Raw genomic sequence first — 22,052 nt, forward strand, 5'->3', positions numbered from 1 at the left:
TCTTTAGGAAATTATTTTTCCCTGTTGCTTCATTCCCTAAGGAAAAGATCAAATAATCTTCTGAATAATGAAAGGTAGAAAGAATCTCTCTTCTCTCGTAACAGAGCTAGTTGGTACAGATGATTTTAGTGCTGTATACAAAGGAGACATCTAATAAGTCCTGCTTAAGGAGGGTTTGCTACTGAATTCTAAAAAAAGAAAAAAGCCTTGAAAAGTGATGAGCTAAACAGAAAAAAATACAGAGCAAGAAATACAATTAAATTAATGAACTTAAACTATAAACCGCATGTTGAAAGACCAGTATGCCTAGTCAATGTTATAACCAACACATATGTTTAACATACGAACGACACAAGTGTATATCCTCGTGATTTCTGGCCAAGGGTAAGGAGATCACCAGTGACATGCTACTGTTCTTGTACTACTAATATAGGTACACCATTGAGCAGTGCTGAGGCAAATTCTTTCTTTCCATTTCCAGAATAAGTGGTTAAGCCGTAGCCCGATGTTGCAGAGGAGAGTGTATCACTCCATGGCTGCCGTCCAAAGGAAACTCTATGTGTTGGGTGGGAACGATCTTGACTACAACAACGATCGGATCCTGGTTCGGCACATAGACTCCTACAGCATAGATGCTGACCAGTGGACGCGGTGCAGCTTCAACATGTTGACAGGTGAGTATTGTACCCCAAACGGTGAAACTTGCTACTGTTAAAATATCAGTTCCTTTCCCTTTAGATGCCTTTAGTACGTGGAACTCCATGGCTTTGCTGCAATTGCTTCCGATTTAGGGAACATCATTGGCCAACGAGACACTTTTCATTACTGTTCTGGCATTCAGTGTTCTATGGAACATTTGTTTTAGGACATTGTAGACTAAATTTTTAAGCAGGTGCATATAAATGTAATATAATTAAGCAATCAAAAATAATTTGTCACAGTATTACCAGTACTTATTTTTGATTTGCCAAAAGCTTGCCTGCAGTGGTGGATTTAGCTCCCCATTTGAGTGTACATGATAGCATCAATTTGTAGTGCTTTCTGCTGCTGTTCTGGGGCAAAGCTTTCATAGAAATCCATTAACTGTCACTTATTTCTAAACAATATCGTCTTAAAAAATTACCCAAAAGGAAGTGTCTTTGTTGGAATTCTGTCAAGTAGGGATGAGTTGAGCAGCTCAGTTAGCTACAGGATCTGTAAAGTTCTTCTTGACCATAACTATAAAGAAATGTTAGAGTAGCAACTTGCAAAGCCCTGCAACCCACTGTCCCTGCCACCCAGTCCACCAGATTCCACCACCACCTGGTACAATTCCCAGATATACCACCCCCAATCTGTTTCAGTGTGGTGTTGCATTGATTTCGGAGATCCACCACTTCAAAGGAAAGAAAGGATGGATGAGCTGAACTAGAAGCCCAGAATAGATAGAAACGCCATGAAATGAATGTCTGACAAATAAGACAGTCACCTTATGTCATTTTTCTCCTGATAGGTTTAAAAACTGTTCTAGTAGCAACTTTGTTCTTTAAGAGATTGCACTTGGTTTCTTAAGCTCTGGGGTCTGGAGAAGAGCTGCTTGGTTTTGGAGTCAGGTCATTGGATTATGTCATGGACACTGGGGAGAGATGCACGGATTAAAAAGGAGTTACACATTGTCAATCAGAACTAGTTTTTCACATCGCTTTTGCTCTTAATTATTTTATTATCTGGAGGATATTACATCCTTAGAGAAGGCCATGATCTGATTTGCAACTGCAAGAGCAGTGGCACTGCAGCCACCCTTGTTCTGGAGCTGCCCATATACCACTGCATGCTGTGAGATAGTAGCCTCTCCTCAGATACCACCTGGTGGGTTGTTTGCACAACCTGCACTTTGAGAAGCCACCTAAACTGTTCTTTGTGCCTCTGCAACTGCTGGTAAATGTGTGTGTTGCACTGTGTAGTGCGGATTGTTTTAAAGCTGTATTTATCTTTCAAAATTTCCAAACTCATTCAGGAGACCATTGCTATAAGAATGAGCTTCCACAGCAGCTTCTCAAATTTTTGGCATCTTTGTACCTGGAGGAACAGGGGAGTGAACAGGTGTGAACAGAATGTGAGGGGCCTTCAGCATTCTTGGCCTTCGTGTCTGTTGGATGCTGATGTGTGATAGTAGCTGAGAGGCGGGTGAGGAGCCTATTACCTATGAAATACACATGTAAAAAACCTGTGCCATTGAGGAGAGACCAGATGGTTCCCTGCACAGCTTCAGTTTATTGCTCATCTGGGGTATCTCTCTGGATAGTAGCGTATGGGGCTCCCACACAGAGCAGGGAACAGCCCGTGTTCACTGTTGCCTGTTGTGGATTTGGAAACAGTCAAGCTATGGCCAGGTGCATTTGCATCATACTACAGAACTCCAACATTTGGTGTTGTGGTTTAACCTGACCTAGCAATATAACCATGATAGCTGCTCACTCATTGCCCCCACTACCCACCCCCAAAGAGGGGAGAGAATTGAAAGGGAAGGGAAGAAACTTGGATTGAGATAAACACAGTTTATTATAATCCCAGATAACCCCAGCACTGAAAAGTGCAATATTTCTAGATATGGAATCAGCACAATAACAAAATAGCACTAATGCACTACTACTACTAATATATTTAAATGGAAATAGAATGCACAGTAAGATATACTCAATGCAATTCCTCACAAACTCCTTTTGCACTGAGCAGCCAGTCCCAGGCAGCAGCACCTGGTCCCAAAGAGCTGATCCTGGAGAGAGAAGAGAGAAAAAGGCACAAAGGCCCAGAGGCCTCTGCAAAATGGCAGCATGGCAAAAGGCTGAACTAACGAAAATCCCGAACGGAGCTCCCCCTAACAGGTCTCTGTCCCAGCCCCGAAAAATAAAAAAAGAACTAACGAGAAGATCACGTCTCTCCTTAAATATGAAGCATGATGCTAATGGGATGGAATACTCTTATTGATCAGTCTGGAGGTCAGTCAAGCTCTGCCCCATCCATGCCCCCCTTCTCAGCTGCCTCACACGTGTGGGCAGAGGGCTCAGAATGTCCTTGGCTCTCAGACCGGAGCAATTAAAAACATTAACTCTGTCCTGGAGTGTTATTTTCTTGTTCTCAAACTAAGTCCAAATAATGACCGTGCTAGCTATCAAAAAGAAAGGTTTCTAACTGCATGAAGGAACTTAACTCGTTTTCAGTCAAACCAGCACAGGTGTTAAAAGAGTTAATTATACTCTGAAAGTGGTTTCATTTCCTTTTTTGCTTTAGGTCAAAATGAGTCTGGAGTCGCTGTCCACAATGGTAGAATATATTTAGTTGGCGGCTATTCGATTTGGACAAATGAGCCTTTGGCATGTATCCAGGTGGGTGATTTAGGTTTCTTTTAATTTTTTTTTCCCCATAATTTTGCAAGGATATATTTTGCACAGAGGTTATTCAAAAAGCAAAATGCATGTGAAGTGGAGAGATTAAGGATGTTTCTTATGCAGCCACTGAACCTGCATAAACATGGAGAGGAAATGTAATGGATATTAAAAATATTTCCAGATGAGCCATTAGATGTAATTCTTCTTCAGATATGCTAGCAGAACAGAGTTGAGGAGTCTCTCCTTTGGCAAGGTTTGGGTAAAATAGTGGGTATATATTCTCAGGTTACACAATCAAGTTCAAAAGTAAAAGGGTTGCAGAAATGGATGATGGAGCACGGGCTAACAATTTTTCAGCCCATCCCATGGTGGATTTTTTTCTCTCCATGTTGTCTTTCTGTAGAGCAGCCAGAGCTAACGAGTTGTTCTTTGACAAAGTTGAGTCAGCCTGCAGCCTGCCCTAGTGCTTACTGCTTCAAAGCTGGAATGGGAGGGTTTTGATCCCTGCTGTAGGCAGTAGTTTGTCCGCCCAGCTCTCCTGCTCTCCCATCTTGTTTAAGAGCAGCTTGCCTGCAGATTCACGGATTTCAGATGTTCATGTACAGAAATTAGGAATTCTTCTCCTTCTGCATTTTTCTTGCATCACAGCCATTGCTTTGTGAGTAGCTGGGCAGTTAGAGAGAGAAATTCTTGTTTACATCTCAGTTTCTGCACTATTGCTGATAAATAACATTTTAATTAGCTTCCAACTAAGGATTTTAGGATTTAACCTCCAAACTGTCCCACAAGGCTAGAAGTTAGACTTCACGTAAGAAGGGAAAGGATTACATGTCGAGCTGCCGGTCCTAGAATGAACACTTACTAGCATGAGTTTATAAAGAATAGATCATGCAAGATAAGGAGTTAAAACCATGTTCTGGTCATAACATAATTTTGTTTTACTAATAGTTGAATACCTAAAAATTGTTATTGGAAAAATTAATTCAAACTGGCTTTACCAGCTGACACGCAGATGGAGTAACAGCACAACATCAAGGCGGTGGCTGTACTCAACCAACATGGTCATTTATAATCAGCAGGTACTTTGCAGTATTGCACCCGGGTTTAGATACTGCTTAGTGACAAGTGAAAATGATCCTGGGATCTTGCTTTCTTAAATGGACATTTGTCCACGTCCCCAAACTGATTGTGAACTGGCAGTCTGCCCAAGACAGCCCCTGCATTAAAGAGACAAGAAGTACGAGTGCTTTGGCAGAGCTGTGTGTGCTGCCCCTTCTCAGCTGTTGGCAGTGTGCCTGGATTTAACCAGTAAAACTAGCCCTTTTATCTTCAAATTCAGTAAATTTGAGGTTGCCCTCTCCTTTGGAAGGAAAAAAAAAAAATAATCCACTTTTTCCATATATCTTCATTTTCTTTAAGTCATTCATTTATTTGGCCTTTCCAACTTTGATAGAGCTCCCTTGCTCCCTATATATCAAGCTGACAAGTGATTCTGTGATTCATACTTTGTGCAGAGTAACCTGCTTGCGCGGTTGCACGTTCAGCTGCCAGGAAGCAGCATCCAATGTCACCGTCTGCTACCAAGTGCCTGTGCTGGGCTAAGATTTGGGTGACAAGGACAGCAATAAATCACCAGATCCATAAATACAATCTAAAAGTGATCTGAAATTACCTTTCTGCTGGGGTTCATAGTACGTATATGTGGTGTCTGCCAGCAAATTTGCTTCGGCTTTCGTCTGTGATCCCTGAAATATTTTATATGCCTTGACCTGCAGGTGCTGGACGTTAGCAAGGAAGGGAAGGAAGAAGTGTTCTACGGGCCTACGCTCCCCTTCGCTTCCAATGGCATCGCAGCGTGCTTCCTTCCAGCTCCTTATTTCACGTGCCCCAACCTTCAGACTCTGCAAGTGCCTCACCACAGGATCGGCACAATGTGAGACAAGGAACGTGCACTTCGGAAAATCAGAAGCAGAGGGTGGAAAAAAAAATCAAACCCTGTTATAGAAGGGTTTATTTGGATCAGCGAGAAGAATCAATCCACACAGGCCGCTGCTTTATCTTCACACATTTGTCTTAAAGTCAGATCACAGTAGGCAGGAAGGAAGCTACAAAAACTGTCTGTGGTTTCTCTCCTTTGCCTCAGATGTGGAAACATACATGAGAACATCTGGCATTTCTGCTGGTGACTACTTGCTACCTGTCTCTACTTGGTTTCCTTATGCAACTTTGTCAGGCATCGTGACTGCTCTCAGCTCCTCCTGGGCTGCTCGTCTTTGGAGTCTGTGTGTTCAATTGTTCAGCAATGGCACTTTCAAAGCTGATAGAAACCTGTGTTTATGTTGACAAAGGTGATATAATACTATGATAATTATGCAACTCTCTCAATACCTTTAGCAAAAAGAAAAACAAATATGTTGACTTCCCATCCAAACTCCCATCGTTTACAGTTTCTCATTTAATAATACTTCATTTGAAATTTAAATACTGCAAAGCAGATTAAAACAAAATAAAAAACAAACAAGCCCTGTAGTATATGAGGAACAGATAAAAATTGTCTTAGCTGAAAGACACCAAAGCCTCATGGTTAAACTCAAGTCTAAACTGAATGTGTTTGTCTGAGAATCTAAAGATCATTTGGGGTGTCATTTACCAAGGTCTACTATCAAATAAATGTTACCTTCTGTCATATGATCAATGCCTCCTGACAGCTGCAGTCTTTTAATGGTGGAGAACAGCCTCTTTACTGTATAATTAAAATGTGCAATTTACTTAATATTTTTAATATCCAATTTGTGAGGGGTCACCACATTTACAATTATCAACGAACAGTCTCATTTTGTCCAACATATGGTCCCACAAATCACCGGTCTCCAGAGGCTAAACAGGTGTAGAACAATGTCAATATTTATTTATTTATTCTTGCAGTTGATATAGTGTCTCTCTGTTCCATACTCCAGGCATATGCCAGTTCACAATAAATACTCTAATCTGTTATATTTTGGCTTTGCTTGGCTACTGCAGCCCCTGTCTCTTATTTCTGTCTTTTATTTACATATCTAACGACAACTTCCATGTTTGTAAATAGTAACCAAGCATGTAATTAAATCTTTATTTATGATTTACGGGCACTCTGCACTTCTCTGATTTACCTACTGATCTGTTCCCTGCCGCCGTGCTATCTGAGCAGGCCGATGAAGTTCCTGCTGCCACTCATGCAAATGCTACGTGCAGGTTATGCCGCAGCAATTGCCTGCGCTTGCTGGACAGGAACCGGTTTGACTTTATCCAGTGGGCAGCCTTTCCAAATCAAATGCATCATTTACCTTCATTTAACTTCTCAGGTTCTGGTTAGTGATACAGGGGGTGAACTTTATCACCATTTCAGTCTCCAGCTGGGCAGTGAGCTTGTGGAACATCACCTCTCCATTTCCAGTAATTTTCAGTTCAGAAAGGTGTGGTGGTTTTGTTTTTTTGGGTTTTTTTTTGTTGGTGGTGGTGTGTGTGGGTTTTTTTGTGTGTGTGTGTTTATTTTTCCCCTGAGCTTTCTCATTTTTGTTGCACAGAGCAGAGCTGCAGCTGCAGTCTTTGCCTGGCACACTAACTTGAGTACTACCAATGTCTCCCTCTGCACACCAAGCAAGCCTAAACCTAGGCAGTACTTTTCTCTTAACTGCATAGGCTCTGCATCAGGATTTTTTGTTTGAATTCCTTTGATTTCCTGGAAATCGCCATGTGAGGGAGAGCTCTCCTAACAGGTCATTTACACTTTAAAAATCTGATTGTCACCCTGCATGGGCTGCAGGGCCCAAGCCTGGTAAGTATTTGAAGTTCTACTTATGCGTGACTTGCAGGGACATAAACATATTGCGTGTCTCATTTTCAAGGGAAGGGTGGGTGAAATAATCAAAATGCGTCTGTAGATCTCCAAGCCTTGTCCTGGAGGTACCACACCAGGTGAGGGATCGGCTTTCGCCCCAGTTGCAGAACTGACGCACGCTTCCTGTTTTGCAGGTGGTGGGAGAATTAATTTCTTGGCCTTTGTAAAGCGCAGTGCACTTCCAGACAATGATGCAAAGTATGTTTTGTATGTCTCAACTTAATTTTGAGGGGTTTATTCCTAGGCATTATACATTACCACAGCTGCAGCTATGGAATAATTTCGGAACTGCTCCTTCTGGGGAGCGAGGGATGACGATGGATCTGGGCGGCTGCTGAGCGGCGGCAGCAAGCTGCAGAGGCCCAGGTTTGAGAAGCAGAAAGGGGCAGATTCCTTGTGCAAAGCAGCTTGTGCCCCTCGATTCAAGGACTGAAAGGCGGGAGTGTATGGCAAGAAAGTTATTTATCACGTTTGTTCTGCCCTTTTAACGCTTTTACTGTTCCGGTTGTTATCACCAATTGTCTGGACTGGTGAATAGCAGTTTTAAACAGCTGTGCAGTGGCGTTAAATTTGTTAAGGGTACCACAGCCACAGAGCCCCAGGACAACACATATGTTCCTGTTAGTGTCAGGATTCTGCTCTGGCTCTTCATCACCAGGCTGCACTGATTGCAGAGCAGTCTTTCGCACCCACCTTATAGCCCGTAAGGTTTTGTGCCACACTTTCCTATCTGGGGCTTTTTGCTTTTGTTGCAGGACAGATGGGGTTGCTTTGCTGCACCTGAAGACAGAAAAAGCCACAGAGCCCTTGCCAGGGGAGCAAAAACTGGTTATTTATTACCAGGTAAGAAAAGAGAATGGTGTCAATGTGAGAGCGGGTGCCAGCAGCTTTGCTGTTCTAAATTTTGTACTGTTTTTGCTAAAAACAAAACCAAGCAAACCTCTGGACCCAACCTTTGTCCCTGTCCAGCCTTCCAGTTTTGGTGTGTACCTCTGAGATGCAGTTTATCTTTTTTCTACAGAGCTTTAAAGCTTTCCATAAGAAGAATATGTCTCTGCTTGATGGTTCTGCACTAGATTGGATCAGCGTGGTGTGAGAGCAGCTGCCGACACAAGTCCTTCAGGTTCCAGTGGGAGTGTGCAAGGTAATGGTGCAGGTTGCAACTAGTTGGAACTCACTAGTGCTTCAGGAAATGGGCATCCTTAAAACTGGATAATGCAACAGTGTTTGAGTGTGGGAGCCAGGACAGTTCTGCATCCTGAATTCCTTAGATTTACAGATTAAAGCTACTCACATTGGCAACTGTGCTTTTGGGCCACAAAGTCTCGAGAGCTGTACTCGAGAGCCTTTGCACTTTCATGCCTGTCCCATAATCTGCTTGTTTGGGCCATTCCCATAAGGAGTAATATTTCGTCCCTTATATAGCAAACTTCACCCCCGCGTCCTAAGATGTGTTATCAGCTCTTCTGAGCTATAAATCACAAGAGTAATCAGCTGCTTTGTGCTTTTTATCCAAAGAAGACACAATTTCCAGAAGCAGCAGCAACAGCCTCTTCTGCCCATTTGGTCTCTATGGAAGGTTTCACCCCCAAGTGCTGACCAAAGAAATGCTTACATGTGTGCCAGTGTGCAGCAATTCTGCTTCTGTGCACTAGTGTTTTTGAAATGTTGCATTTCTAGTTGTGGCTTATGATTTATTTTCTTAGCTGAATTGCTCTTGGAGAATGTACCTGACTCTCAGAACAGTTTAAACTCCTGTAACTCTTTTTCCTCTAAGTTTTACCTTCCCTGGTTACCCTCCCCCAAGCCTATACAGACATTTAGTACATCAGTTGCAGAATCATGGGGAAATAGATAATTGAATATTCACACATGCAGAAACAACACAGGCAGAATGTGGAACAATGTGGAAACCAGCGCGAAAAGAGGCGGCATCTGTTTATTGAAAATTAGAATGTCGAATAAATTAAGAGGGCAAGGTTAAAACACTTCATCTGCAGGCAGAGTTTGTAGGGGAGGAAGACTTTGCAGGAAGTTTAGCACGTAGACTATATAAAGGGCTTATATGGTTTTATTTTTGCAAAATGGGCTGCTGCTTTTTTTTTCCCCTCGCATGCCCCCTTTTTTCCCCAAGGACACATTTTAAAAGGGAAAAAAAAGTGTCCACATAAAGAATGGTTTTTCAACACAGATGATTAGATATAGTTGTTTCCCAGGAATGCCAGAAGTAAAATGCTTAAATTTTAACTCCTGCTGTAGAGTAGATCAGGCTACTTTACAATACTTTAAGCACTGAAGAGTAAGTATTTTTAGCAATAACTTCCAACTTATGTAAGTGAATGCTGTGCTAATTTTTTCACCAGTGCCCATACAGGTCATGTTGGCTCTTTCTAAAATTAACCAAAAAATTAGCAAACTCAGTTTTTTTAATGCCTGTTTGGGTGACATTCTATAGGGAGGAGAGTACATCCAATGTATTGTTTGATCGACTGAAAAGCGCTATGAATTTGGTTGCAACATGGAATTACTCTGCTGGCATTTCCCAAGGCCTGCAAAGACACCACATCCATGAGTACAGGATGTGAGTTTTATAATTGTTTCTTTCGTTGTTTTATATATACCTTCACATTTTGTACAATAAGTCTTCAAAAGGTTTACCATTTTAAAGCTGCTCAAGTAGACAAAAGCTATATCCTAGTCATTCATCATAAAACAAGCTTAATTATGCTAGGACATGTTGACACTGCATCAGATTTTTAATCTTCAACATAATTTTATAACCATTGCTAACAGATGGGCTGATTACACTGAATTTGAGCTTTAAGTAATAGATAAAAATTATAAAATATGATTAAACTGAAAATACCCATGCATACATAATTTTCAGAAACTGCTGAAAGAAGGAAAAACAGAGTGCAATGAAACCCTTTCTGGTTTCCTAAGAGAAATATATTGCGTTTAAGTGGACAGTTATTAAAGTTCCTTAAATGACTTTGTAAGCAGTTATGCTATTGCCAGCTCCTCTTCTGTGCAATTACAACAGATGCAGAAGCACCTTCTTTCTATAGATCTGCTGCTTTATTCCAGCCCGGAAAGTGTAAATTTTTTGATTTCAGAAGCTCTTTTATCAAAACAAGTGCCTTTCCCTCACTATTTTTGTTTTCATTGAAAATGAAAGCAAGGAGTAGTTTAAATTACCAGGTTCCTTTGAGCAACCTGGTCTAATGGAAGGTGTCCCTGCCCATGGCAGGGGGGTTGGAACTAGATGGTCTTCAAGGTCCCTTCCAACTCAAACCATTCTATGATTCCTGCTCTTAACAACAACAACAAATGGGAAATTCTTATAAAATTGAGGGACAGCTTTGTGGGACTAATGGAAGCTGCATGTGAATTTTGAATAGAAGGTGTCGTCTTTTTTTTCTTCCAGTCATCATTTTAAGGTTACTAAAGGAAAGATAAGGCAGACTTCCCTCTCCCCGCCTTTGTTCATGATGTGCTGGACATGTGTTTCATATCACAAGGATGAGAATGGGTCAGAGGTGATCAGTATCCTGAATTCTGGAATAGGGAAAATAAAAAAATGAAATACCTTCTATTCAGCTGTCAGTTCTATATATTTGCAAAAGGAAAAGGGCATAGTAATCCACTACCCACTTATATCCTGGAACTATCCTCTGGCCAATGAGATCAGTGTCACAAAAGCTGACAGGCTCACGCCTGCTGTACTTGAAACAGGGCTCCTGTCACCATTATTCGTGTTTTGAAATGAAAGGAGATATTGGGTACAGACCATGCAACAGGCTTGGGGGAAGAAAAAGCCTCCTGAGATTTAAATTTTTGTTAAGAATCCATTGAGGGGTGGCAAGCCTGTAGTTAATGTTCAAAATGGCTTAATACCACTAACTTTCCATATATAGAAAGGGAGCAGGACTAAGCCAAGGTGTATATGTTGAAGTTACTCTGAATTTCATTAGGAACTTTAGCTACAACCTTATTTTCAGGATTTTTTTTCACTCTCAATTTTGGGGTGCAGTGAGCACAGTAAATGCCCATCCTTGTGAGCAATGTTATTTCTAAATAACATACTGCAAGACAGACCATTCCATCCAAGTATAGAACTGCCCTACTGCTACAAAAATGTAGTCCAGAGGAGGATCCTACGAAAGGCAAAATCAGGTTATTATTACTTTATGCTGTCAGGGGGTGGGGGCATCTAATGGGCAGTTTCTGTTGTCTTCTCTGCAGGGATAGAGCTTGTATTAATTACCGGTCTTTACTAGATATGGAGGAAGGCTTGGTATACATCCCTGGGAAGGTGATCTTGGTGATACTTTTCTTCATCTGCTGGAAATCACCTCAGATTTGAGGCATGACCCTTTTCCTGTAATCGGCAGTCTTGTCACAGGCTGGGGAAGCCTTGCTTAATAGCTTTCACAGAATCACAGAATGTTAGGGATTGGAAGGGACCTCTAAAGATCATCTGGTCCAATCCCCCTGCCAGAGCAGGAACACCTAGATGAGATTACACAGGAATGTGTCCAGGTGGGTTTTAGATATCTCCAGAGGAGACTCCATACCCCCTGGGCAGCCTGTTCCAGTGCTCTGTCACCCTCACTGAGAAGAAGTTTCTTCTCATATTTAAGTGGAACCTCTTGTGTTCCAGTTTGAACCCATTACCTCTTGTCTTACCATTGGTTGTCACCAAGAAGAGCTGAGATATTCACTTGGGACACAGTGGAAAACAGGCAGGTCTATATTCCTTGGTTGAAAGCAGATCATCCTGCAAATGGATCAGCAAAGACATCTACCCAGCACTGGTGGAAGCTTCTGGTAATTCAGTGCCCGTTACTCCTGAGAAGCAACACCTCCAAAACCAGCCAGGCAGGGCAAGGCAGTGACACATCTTCACCTGGTGGTGTGCAGAGAATTTCTGTTCTGATGCTCCCTGGATTTCTCCCTATACAGACAGGGTTTTTTTTTCCTTATTTTCACATCCCCCCTTTACCTGATTTAAAGCAAGGCTTGATCCTGTTGTTTAAGCAAGGTGAAGAGACAGATTGAACTGCTCATAGCAGTGGTGGCAACCAGTGTAAAGCTTTCCAGGATTCTCCTGCTCTTGAGCTTCAGCAGGTCTCCACGCCTTGGGTAAGGAAGCTGGACATTTGTAATACGACATAAGACAATTTCTTGTAGTTCATGGTGGTTTTCACTCTTTGTCTATATTCTTTTCTCCTAAATGATTTGGGACAGTTGTTTTGGTGTATACTTGGTAAATCAGTCTAGCCTAACGCTCTGCAAGCCTTCATCTCATCAACATCATCAGAACTGTCAGTCACGTCATCAAATGTCCATACCAAATAATTATACCAAACCAGATTGCCCATTTGGCGGTGGTTGATGAATATGATGCAAAATGCTTTATTTCTGTTTGCGTTAAATTTTTGACAAAGAAGAACGATAATTTCCAAACTGTTTAAATTAGTTTCTCACGCACCAGGGGCTGTTGCACATTTACATAAAGTTCTGTTGCTTTTTCAGAAACTCCCAACCACTACAGATAGTATGAAATATGTCTTTAACGATCTACTAAACACATCATTAAGTGTTTTGTTATAATATTTGCTCTATCCTTTAAAAAGCAAAGGTTTTACTTTCAGGAAGTAATATTCCAGTTGGACACCTGTTCTGTAATGTGTGACAGAACTCCCATTTTGAAGGCATCTCTATTAATCCCTCTTAGAGAAGTTTTTTTTATTTTATTTATTTTTTTTTTTTTAAAAAAAGCTTTTTAGAAGCACAATCCTCTTGAGATGAACAAAACTCTTCCAGGTACAGGAGCTTACAAAAACCTACAATGCAAGTTCAAGAAGTCACTTCAATAATAAAAAGAACCTCCATGTTCTGCACTATTAAGTAGCCTAAAGAGGCTTTTAGTTACTGCATTATCTGCAGTAACAATGGCTGATTTAGGCAAAAAGCTTATCTAGTTCGACTTGATAAGATTATTGTGATGAAAGAAAAGCTGCTCTGAACACGGTTTTAGGGATTTTTTCTGCAGCTGTTAGACACACAAATAATATTTCCTTCCCATTTATGTTGTAAAGTTAAAATTTGAATAGAAGTAAGCAGCCTTTCAGCAGTGTTGCCTTTAGGGGTAAACTTACCACTCCCAAAGTCCAGTAAGTGGTTGCACAAATACAAGTTATTGAGGGAAGTAGAAAGTGTGACTGCTACAGGCAATAATGGAAGTTTCCTAAGAACTTTAGGGAAAAAAAAAGTAGAAAAACTTACAGAGCTCAACCTGTCCTGGAAAGACCTAAGAGATCACCTATAACACAGCAAAATATTTGAAAGATCAAACTTTCCAGGGAAACAGAAGTAATTATTAGTCTATGATCAAATGCATTAAATTCCTCAAATGAATATTGTCTTTAAAATTCTGTCTTCTTTTTTTTCAGACCATTTATACCTAGTCTAAGTTAAATGGATAATTAACAGTGTCATGGCTAATAAAAAGATTGTGGATCACTGTAAGTTATGGGTCAATTTTAAGAAAACAGCATTGAAGAGGACAGGAACTCTGATCCTGACTTTTCTTATTTTATCCCCAAAGACAACAGAAGAGATTTTACACCAGAATCTGAAAGACTTGAATGTTTTAATACAGGTAGAAGGTTAAGATGGCTATATACATTTTGTGCAACATATATACATGTCCTCTTCTAACAAACGATAGCTCTGTCATCCTGGCACAACTCCTGATGAATGCATTCAACAAGTTTGGTACTACAGATCACAGTTTTCTACTAATATAATAAATTAGAAATTAGAAAGTTACGGTTTTCTTAAGAACATCCTGAATAAGATTTTTGAAAGTACAGTGTTAGGAGGGTCAAGTCTCAGTCAATGTGAATTGAATTCTGCAATTTCTTGGATTCATTGAAATCCTACTTCATATGTTGCAACACAGGCTCTGCTCATAGACATTTTAACACGTAATAAATCTGCTGTATCTTTCACTTGCCATTCAACAGTATATTGAGAGTCACTCCTCAGATGCATGACGATATTCAAATACCACAGAAATTATTAAAATCAATACATAGCATGGGAGGAGAAAAATTCGACAAAATTGATAAATATATTGCCATTGTGAAGAAAAAGAGCTCGGCTGGTGTGTCGTAGGGTGCAGTTTTAGGTATCAACAGTGTCAGAACATTCAAGAGGAACCGATTAATCACCAGCACACTGTGAACCTGTCTCATTTTCCAGTTTTTGTATCTCATTTTGTCCAGCCTCTGCGAGGTAAGATAAGAGTCTTTTATAGGTTTGTCTGTTGAGAAAAACAAAAGAATGTAACATGTTACTTAAACAATCTCACATATCCTAGGAGTAAAAGCACATAATTCCCACACATATTGTTTACATATAGGGATATTAAAACACAGTAATTTCCACCTCCCCATCTATTCAACTGCTTTGTTTGCTGTGAATTTTTAGCGCGGCCAGGTTGGAAGAAAAAATAAGGATTGCATTATTTATGGCTACAAGTGTAGCGAAGATGCTTAGAAGTCTGCTTATTTGGTAAAATGCTGTGAAATACGTGTCTCAAAATAAAATTAAAAGAAAATGGAGTTCCAAGGCTTAGATGGCATTGGCATTCAGGCTTCATCATGGTTGCTGCCTGATTTCTGCACGAGAAATCTCTCCGTGACTTGTGCTGCGCGCAGTGACGTGAGCCGCTGCACGAGGGTGCAGGCTGGCACTGCCACAGCTCCAGAGCATCATCCTCGCAAAGGGCAACGACCATTTCAACATAAACCCGGAATTCAGAAGGGAACTGTCACTCAAGTGGATTTTCCAGAGAACGCGTATGTGGTGACGAGACTTTTCACCTGAAGTTCATTCTAATACTCTCCAACCTAGACAATATAATTATTGTTGAAGTACTGCCTCTGACATTCAGGTCTATTGTAATTATATATCTTTTTCATGAAATATTAACTTGGGCAAACAAAACTGCAGTTTTTATACTAGTTCCTTGCAATAGTAACATTGGACATCACCACTGTAAGCATCTAACGCAATTTCTGAATTTTGTTTCCTTTGTGGCCACAATAATTACAAAGAATATGTTAATATAACATTATTTAATGGCCAGGTCTGAAGAGAGAAAATTAGTTATTAGTGTTCTTACAATAACATGTTTGTGGGTAATGGAGCATGTTCTAAATACAAATAATTAATACAAAATATCAACAACAGATTAGATAATATATACATTAAGTGATGAGTCCAAAATAAATATAGCTTTTCAGTAATTTCCAAGCATATATTTCAGGAAGCTCAAACATCTGCTTTTTTTTCCCCCTCCTATTTTATAAGTAAAGACATGAATTTTACCTTATTAATAGCTTTAAAAAGAATGAAAATTTGCTATGAAATACATTATGAAAAGATCAAAAGCAAGTAGTATGAAAATTCTGCTTATAACGGCATTTCAGTCTGACCTTGGGTGCATTCCCTTAAATAAAAGCAAATGTATTTGTTGGTAGAGGATAATAAAAAGTGAATGATATAATTACAAATGAGTTAAATATATTTTTCATGAAATGGAAAACTAATACCCTTTGGCTATCCTTTAGTGTCTCATGAGTTTTATTCTTGCACAACTGTCTGTTGGGTCATGAAAGACCTGAGCAAATGGGAGACTTCCAGCTGAACACACTTAAAAAAATCACTCATTTTTGAGTATCTGTGCTGCTGCCTAACATTGCTTTCTTTCAAGAGGAGAAACCTCTACTGCTCATTGTCAAAAAACCAGTATTAAATAAAAAACAAACCTCAGTGCAGCGTTTCTTCCAAGACCTTGTTTGTGCTCCGAATCCTTCAGCGCCTGCGTGATTGTGGGAATCAGGCTGGTAACCAACGTCTGATCCAAGACGGCCGCTGCTTCCAGCACGCTGAAAACCCGCTGATCGTACACGGCCGTATAGTCCTGGATAAACTGCCTGAGGGGGACACAGAGGCACTTAGTGCAAGGTCAAAACTAGATGCAGAGAACATGCCAGGAACAACTGAAGAGTCTAATCAGAACAAGCAATCTGGCTGCATGGCAATTTTCATATTGTTACACTGAAATACTCCACGTGGAATACTTTCTTTAAATGAAGTTATGCTTTTGAAGGCTAATGCTAAAAATCCCACACCTTTATTTTCGAGGAAATGGTCAGATTCTGCTGGTGTTTCACCAGGGCTGACTTGTTCCAGAGCACTTTACTTTCTAATGTGTCTCTCCGAGTGCAAAACTAAAACATATATTTATTATTAATTAAAAAAAAAGAGAAAAGGAACAGCAAACCAAGACACCTAGATTCAAGTCTGCAGAAATCATGTTGGCATTTCTTATAAAGCTCCACTAGATCTCACGCAGGGCCCACCACTGGATGGAAGCACACCCATTTGTTTCGCTGAGGGTCTGAGGTCTTTAAAGATCACAGGTAACATTTGAATCAGAAGTAACACCCTAAGGATGAAACATCCCACAAAAGTGATATATCACAGTACAGGGAGACTGGCATCCCCACAAGCATCCATTCTTAACTCAGTGAGTCTCTCTGGAACTTTCATCGAGACTTGACCCAACACAGCCCCAGTGCTGGGGTATCCAAAATCTCTTTAAGTGTCAGGTCATGCAGCTCCTCTGTGGTATCCACGTGAGAAACAGGATTCGTATTGCAGAGGTGTGGAATAAGTCTAATTTACTTTATGACAAGCTATTATTTATTTGTCACAAAATCAAATCAATAAGGAAATAAAAGCTAAGCTTGTTATATGAGGATTCAATCTCCATTATATGCACTTCAAATTAGGGGCACACACCTTTCACAGCACCTAACACTGACCATTGTCCTTCATGAGCAGCAACGCACCTCTCTATTACACACCTTTCAAAACAATACCTAATCCGTGAGAAAACAGGTATTTTTCTCTCTTCTGCTTTTTGCTCTGGCTTTTTGGCCAAGCTAGGTTTCAAATCAGTGCCAAAAGTAACATTATTTAAATACCATAAAAAAGTGACAATGCAGTATGTTAAAGATAATTAGTTATTTAAAAAAAAAACCAACAAAATATGTTGGCTGTCAATTGGCTGGCAGTAGCTTCACTGCCAATTGGCATATTTTCTGGTTACCTAAATACAGAAGTCAGCTGGGTGGCACGTTCTCCTCCTGACCCTGCTTGGCAGCCTTCTACCATGTACTGCACAATGTCTGTAGATATTTTTTTAACTGTAAAAGAAAAATCACAAGATTCACACAGAGCTCTTGAACTGACCATCTGGAGAATGTCTTTCATGAAGATGACAATTTTTAAATGAGGAAAAAAAAAAAAGGTTTTATCTTACTTTGATGCAAGGGACATGACTGTGAGAGCAGTTAGTTAGACTGGCTATAAAGAACAGAATAAATCACAGATTTATGCAAAAGTCTTAATTTCACCACCATTATACTTTAAACATGCCAACTTGTAAGTACACTATGGTCTCTTAAAGTCAAAGCAAAGAGACACACACTTAGTAGAAATAGAGATTTTATTTAAATTTAAATTCTGTTTGTATTCTTTATTCATTCCTTTCAGGTAGATACGGTTATGATGGCAAAAAGGGGAAGAAAGATGTGTGATGATTCAGCTAATTTCCTAAGCATATCTTGTTCTTGAAACTTTTATAGACCAGAATCAAAGAGTAGTTTACTAGACAAAATTCCCAGGAGAAGTCAGAGGTGAATCCCGATTTTGCTTAATGCCTCCTACTGGCAGCAACAAGTGGAAATTTTGAGCTCGTGCACAGATGCACATTCATTATACAACTGTGGGGTAAACCGAGTGCCTCGTTTTTTAGGATGCTAAAAATAAAGAAGTTCTCACTACCAAAAAAACCACACAGAAAGAAGACTCAAAGATGCCTTCAGAGAGCAAAATGCTGCTTTTAATCCATTTCTAATGCCTCTAATGGGGAAAACGTATGCTAGTTTTACTCAGTTTCAAACCTTTAGGTGCAAGAAAATTTTCACAGTTATCAAGCCTGGGAGAACTGAGATGGGAAGGATGGGGAGAAAGGAAATGATCTTCAGATTCACGATAAGTTGATCATTAGTTCATTAGAGTGTGAAATGAGGCAGGACTTATCTCTTTCACCTCATCTAAGAGTCTTAAATATTGGGATGAAAGATGCTCAGCAGTAGAAAAATCTTACAGGTGTGCAGAGATGGATTTAAAGCAAACAAGCATCTCACCTTGTGGCTCATTAACCAACACCAGGCATTTCAACACGACCGGGAGAATCAAGTCAATGTCACATAGTTCAACGCTCTGGGTTCTCTGAAGTACTTCGAGAATGAAAGCAAGAACCGAGGCCAAGCGAGGAGGTGGAGCGTTCCCTTTGAACTGCATGTAGTTTTCACTGGGAAAACAAAGCAAACCAGAACAAAGTCTACAATTTGTTTTTTCCATTCAACGCAAGTACCATATACCTTAAAATAGCTTTGTGATATTTCAGCAGGAGGCCTATTACATAGATTTCTATCTTTATCTAAGCTCAACTAATGGCTTCTATTTGTCTTAGTCTTAGAAAAGGCTCCCCATTTATCAGAGGACAATGATGCCTTCTGACTCGTCTGTTGAGGGAAGCGAGAAATAGCAGCTATCATAATTATAGTTAAAAAGTCAAGTGTGACACTAAAAGTTAAAAATATAAAGGCAGCTTCATAAAATAACTGAAAAAAAATAGAGGATCAAAATTCTAAAACCCTAAAACAAGTTCCAAAATACAACTGTGGTTTCAATTATTTTCTTTAGCTTTATGTGCTTTTGTCAACTCGCAATCTAACTTATTTTTGTGAATGGTGTATTGTAACAGGACAGTCAATGTCTGCTTTTGCTCTGTCACAATTAACACAATTATCTCCAGTTTAAAATTTGTCACAAAGATAAAAGGTGACCTGCCAATCTCCAACACAAGCAAATTTTAACATCACATACAATTGAGTGTTGCAATTTTAAAAGCTTGATTTTTTTTCCCCCAAAGGGTACAATAAACTGAACTACTGTTGATTTCACATTACAAATGACTTTACTGAAATCTGAAGACAATAAGTGTAAATTGAAACATTCAGAAGAGAAGATTGCAGGTAAAAAGGACACAGCATTTATTTATCGGTTAGCAAGAACACTCCCAGAACCTTCAAAATAACTTTTTAGATTTTAATATTAGATACCATCAGCTACCCAAACACAGCATGCATGTTTACTGAGCAAATGCATCCATTAAAAAAACCCATGATCCTTGTTAAAAGCTTAGCAAGGCTTGCTTCTGCAACTTTCAAACAAAACCTGTATTTCTGAGATCTGAGTATTTCATTGCACAGCTTCAGAGCACTGGTATAACTTGCCAAACGAAAGTTGTCATGCTTTACTTCTCTATTTCTTGGATGATGTGGTCTTACTTTAATATTAGCAACTCTGAAATCTTCTATCCTTCTAATTTACTATGAAAATTTCAGAGTAAATTTTTTTGGGTGCTCTTCCACTAAAATCGTTCTCTGACCTGGATAAAACACCCTGATCACATGGTTCCATTTCCCCTGTGCGGCAGCAAGATACTCACTGGCTTTAGGACAACAAAACAGCTAGTGAACTCTATATGTATTTATATTCAGAGCTAGTGACGACCTCCTGTCTATCCAACGCTCTGCAAATCAGGCTGCTGCTCAGTTTTAAGATATTCTTCCCGAATGGCCAAGGAACATTTCATGTCTTAAAAATCACCAAGTGCCATTACAATTTTAGAACTTTCTTTCCACTAGCAATCTCAAAACTGACACATGGAATGCGCACTTTCACAAATAACTTCACTAAGATGGTGAAGTTTGAGTATTCGTAAGTTAAAACCATATCAGATTGTGAAATCTTAACTCACTCCCTTAATATGTGACAATGCATCCTTTACTTACAGGATTGCATATCATGTTTACTCAAGATTAACACTAAAATTCTCTTAATCAGCATGAACATACATTCTTTAACACAGAAGAATACCATTACCTTGAATATAAGCAATTACCTTATATTTGAGGGGGTTTAATTCCTCTGTCAGCGTACAAAAAAGTACAGATTGTTTGCTGTTCTGCAGTACATAAAACAAAGTTTCGGCCTCTCAGCAGCAGAGACGCAGCATTTACAGCCGCTGTTGGCATCGTGCGAGGGGTGACAGCACAGCAAACACGAGCTGTCTCCCTGTGCTCCTCTCCCCACACCCCGAATTTCCCATTTCCCCTGGGAAACACATACACACCCATGTATACCCTGACACTTATAGAGCAACCAAGCCTCCCACACACAGGTAACTGTGGCAGATATAAGCACTACGACTCTGTGACCCTAAAGACAGCCTGAGAAACAAACATATGCTGATGATGTATATTGCAGTGCAATTTTTCTAGACAAATACTTGTTTTTTATTGTGGCCCCATGTGGTATTTTCTTGTAGTTTCTTATAGACCTCCATCCTCAATTGTGTCACTTGTCTCCAGATCTTCCCAGTTTTACCCTCCTGCTCTATACACGTTGCCTTTCCTTCGCTCCCTTTCCAGCAACTTACAGGCTCTTGCCATGGCCAAACCATCAGTTAACTGAGAAGACAACAGTGGCGTTGCCTTTCTCATAAGCTATTAGGGAAATCTGAGCCAGTGATCTTTTTTTTTTACTTCACTGGTCCTTACTTTATGACACGCAGAGTGGTTTTCCGTAGACGGAGCATCTGGGGGGCTGTAATGGAACTGCATAAAGCAGACACCATGGGATGCTGGCCGGCTCCAAGCACGGTGGGAGAAGCAGCAAGAAATCGTCCGAAATACTGTTGAATAATGCTCCCAAGCAGTTGATTTAAATAGGCCCCCTGCGTTTGGGACTGACAACATATAAAGGACAGGCCCTGTAGAAGAAAAATGTTTAAAGTGAGAAATGGAATAAATTTTTAACAACACATTTTGATAAATCTTTAACAACCAGAGGCTAAATACTTGCTACACACTGTGTGAACTGCTGCACAGAGTAACTACTGCGTGAAAAATACACATCAATAATTTCCTACAGATATGATGGTCTATAAATGAAGACAGAGCAAGGCTTGCAAAGGAGAGAAAAATCTTGTACTAGACTAGCTAATCTACTTGGAAGATAAGCTTTGGGACACACAAGCTCCCCTTCAAATATGAAATAAAAACTTTGCATTTCAGACCTGAAAAAATGTTTCTGTGCCCAAGAGCTCCCCATTTATTTTTCAACTCTGTGTGTGGTCTAGCAAAGAATATTAGTCAGGTAGGGTTTATGAAGGCAGGTGGAGAGAGAAAACCTCATCTGTGTGATATTGATGTACAAATGACAGAGCAGAAAAATGAGCACTTACAATTGTGGTCTGAAAAGAAAAAAATTGCTCATAGTGTGAACGAATTAGGGTAAATTAGGCACTATTTATAAAGGATTTAGAGATTTTTTTAAAAACAAAAATCTGTTTAAGATAAGGCTAAAACTGCTGTGATTTATCCAATATAAGCTATATTGATGTCAGAGAAAAATCTGTAATGAAAGTATAAACTAGCCCAGAAAGTGCCTATGTGAACAAAACCCATAGTTATAGAATGTGTACATGGTATGTCTGGAAAAAAAAAAAGTGTTGTTGGTACAAGTCTGTATGAGAGAAAGTGAAGAGTTTCCTTCCCCTTCCTTTGATTACCGAAAGAAAGAAGAAA

General features: G+C 39.9%; 2 protein-coding genes and 1 long non-coding RNA gene across 15 annotated transcripts in view; 2 read left to right on the forward strand and 1 right to left on the reverse strand.

The window, feature by feature from the left end:
• Positions 1 to 6,059, forward strand: part of KLHL32 (kelch like family member 32) — a 113,969-nt gene extending 107,910 nt beyond the window's left edge. For all 12 annotated transcript variants that reach the window (XR_010471254.1, XM_065056565.1, XM_065056558.1 and 9 more), the window contains 3 exons: positions 482 to 674; positions 3,271 to 3,365; positions 5,144 to 6,059. Coding sequence is in view for 11 of the 12 variants with exons in the window: in XM_065056565.1 (XP_064912637.1) it covers positions 482 to 674; positions 3,271 to 3,365; positions 5,144 to 5,305 (450 nt within the window). In the remaining variant the exon portion in view is untranslated. The remainder of the gene's footprint in view (positions 1 to 481; positions 675 to 3,270; positions 3,366 to 5,143) is intronic.
• A 1,894-nt stretch (positions 6,060 to 7,953) lies between these two features.
• LOC135579017 (uncharacterized) lies at positions 7,954 to 9,826 on the forward strand. The gene is made up of 3 exons (XR_010471255.1): positions 7,954 to 8,088; positions 8,267 to 8,389; positions 9,701 to 9,826. It is a non-coding gene; the product is annotated as an uncharacterized LOC135579017 (long non-coding RNA).
• A 4,060-nt stretch (positions 9,827 to 13,886) lies between these two features.
• MMS22L (MMS22 like, DNA repair protein) overlaps positions 13,887 to 22,052 on the reverse strand; it is a 95,722-nt gene continuing 87,556 nt past the window's right edge. For both annotated transcript variants that reach the window (XM_065056556.1, XM_065056557.1), the window contains exons 21-25: positions 21,024 to 21,235; positions 18,540 to 18,706; positions 17,438 to 17,534; positions 16,089 to 16,256; positions 13,887 to 14,578 (exon numbers count right to left, since the gene is read on the reverse strand). In XM_065056556.1, coding sequence (XP_064912628.1) covers positions 14,479 to 14,578; positions 16,089 to 16,256; positions 17,438 to 17,534; positions 18,540 to 18,706; positions 21,024 to 21,235 — 744 coding nt within the window. In that variant the 3' untranslated portion in view covers positions 13,887 to 14,478. The remainder of the gene's footprint in view (positions 14,579 to 16,088; positions 16,257 to 17,437; positions 17,535 to 18,539; positions 18,707 to 21,023; positions 21,236 to 22,052) is intronic.

Source organism: Columba livia, chromosome 3 (assembly GCF_036013475.1).
Source record: "Columba livia isolate bColLiv1 breed racing homer chromosome 3, bColLiv1.pat.W.v2, whole genome shotgun sequence".
NCBI lineage: Eukaryota > Metazoa > Chordata > Aves > Columbiformes > Columbidae > Columba > Columba livia.